Here is a 1,974-nt window from a genome sequence, read left to right on the forward strand (position 1 = left end):
CCACCCGCGCCCGCTCGCTCCCGCGGCTCCCGCCCGCCCCGCCCCGGCCGTTTCGGGCCTACACCTCCCCTCCCCCCGCCAGCCACCAAAGACTTGACCACGTAACGAGCCCAACTCCCCCGAACGCCGCCCGCCGCTCGCCATGGATGCCGGTGTGACTGAAAGTGGACTAAATGTGACTCTCACCATTCGGCTTCTTATGCACGGAAAGGAAGTAGGAAGCATCATTGGGAAGAAAGGGGAGTCGGTAAAGAGGATCCGCGAGGAGAGTGGCGCGCGGATCAACATCTCGGAGGGGAATTGTCCGGAGAGAATCATCACTCTGACCGGCCCTACTAATGCCATCTTTAAGGCCTTCGCTATGATCATCGACAAGCTGGAGGAAGATATCAACAGCTCCATGACCAACAGCACGGCGGCCAGCAGGCCCCCGGTCACCCTGAGGCTGGTGGTGCCGGCTACCCAGTGCGGCTCCCTGATTGGGAAAGGCGGTTGTAAGATCAAAGAGATCCGCGAGAGTACCGGGGCCCAGGTCCAGGTGGCGGGGGATATGCTGCCCAACTCCACCGAGCGGGCCATCACCATCGCTGGCGTGCCGCAGTCTGTCACCGAGTGTGTCAAGCAGATCTGCCTGGTCATGCTGGAGACGCTCTCCCAGTCTCCGCAAGGGAGAGTCATGACCATTCCGTACCAGCCCATGCCGGCCAGCTCTCCAGTCATCTGCGCGGGCGGCCAAGATCGGTGCAGCGACGCTGCGGGCTACCCCCACGCCACCCATGACCTGGAGGGACCACCTCTAGATGCCTACTCGATTCAAGGACAACACACCATTTCTCCGCTCGATCTGGCCAAGCTGAACCAGGTGGCAAGACAACAGTCTCACTTTGCCATGATGCACGGCGGGACCGGATTCGCCGGAATTGACTCCAGCTCTCCAGAGGTGAAAGGCTATTGGGCAAGTTTGGATGCATCTACTCAAACCACCCATGAACTCACCATTCCAAATAACTTAATTGGCTGCATAATCGGGCGCCAAGGCGCCAACATTAATGAGATCCGCCAGATGTCCGGGGCCCAGATCAAAATTGCCAATCCAGTGGAAGGCTCTTCTGGTAGGCAGGTTACTATCACTGGTTCTGCTGCCAGTATTAGTCTGGCCCAGTATCTAATCAATGCCAGGCTTTCCTCTGAGAAGGGCATGGGGTGCAGCTAGAACAGTGTAGGTTAACTCATAATCTCTTTCTGCTGTTTTCCCATGATCCAACTGTGTAATTTCTGGTCAGTGATTCCAGGTTTTAAATAATTTGTAAGTGTTCAGTTTCTACAAGTTTATCATCCGCTAAGAATTTAAAAATCACATTCTCTGTTCAGCTGTTAATGCTGGGAATCCATATTTAGTTTTATAAGCTTTTCCCTGTTTTTAGTTTTGTTTTGGGTTTTTTGGCTCATGGATTTTATTTCTGTTTGTCGATAAGAAATGTAAGAGTGGAATGTTAATAAATTTCAGTTTAGTTCTGTAATGTCAAGAATTTAAGAATTAAAAAAACGGATTGGTTAAAAAATGCTTCATATTTGAAAAAGCTGGGAATTACTATCTTAAACTCTTTGTTGGTGCTTTTTTTTTCCTCCCCTTTTAGTGTTAGGTGTTTGGAGGGAGAAGGGTGGGCCCGTCTTTGGTATTCTCTCAAGCCCTTTTCATCTTATCGGTAAGATTCCATTCCCTCTGTGCCCCAACAAAGGAACAGGGCAGGTTGGGCCTGTTTACTGAGACAGGGGCTTGCCCTGGGTGTGACATGTCTCCAACCGAGTTCCAGAGAGAGGCCTCTGCCCATTTCTCTGGTAGAAAACATAAGGTTTTCTCAGATGGAAAAAGTGCGCCCATTTTAGTAAGACCTCTGATGAATGGCAGAGTGTCCTCTCCTTCTAACACTGCCCCCTACCCCCATCTCATATGCAAAACTTAGCCAGGAACAA

General features: G+C 51.4%; 1 protein-coding gene across 1 annotated transcript; it reads left to right on the forward strand.

The window, feature by feature from the left end:
• Nucleotides 1–6: 6 nt before the first annotated feature.
• PCBP1 (poly(rC) binding protein 1) lies at nt 7–1,601 on the forward strand. The gene has a single exon (XM_008576175.1). It carries the CDS (start codon nt 143–145, stop codon nt 1,211–1,213), a length of 1,071 nt encoding a protein of 356 aa, XP_008574397.1. The 5' UTR covers nt 7–142; the 3' UTR covers nt 1,214–1,601.
• Nucleotides 1,602–1,974: the final 373 nt, after the last annotated feature.

This window comes from Galeopterus variegatus, unplaced genomic scaffold (genome assembly GCF_000696425.1).
Source record: "Galeopterus variegatus unplaced genomic scaffold, G_variegatus-3.0.2 Scaffold1303, whole genome shotgun sequence".
NCBI classification, from domain to species: Eukaryota; Metazoa; Chordata; class Mammalia; order Dermoptera; family Cynocephalidae; genus Galeopterus; species Galeopterus variegatus.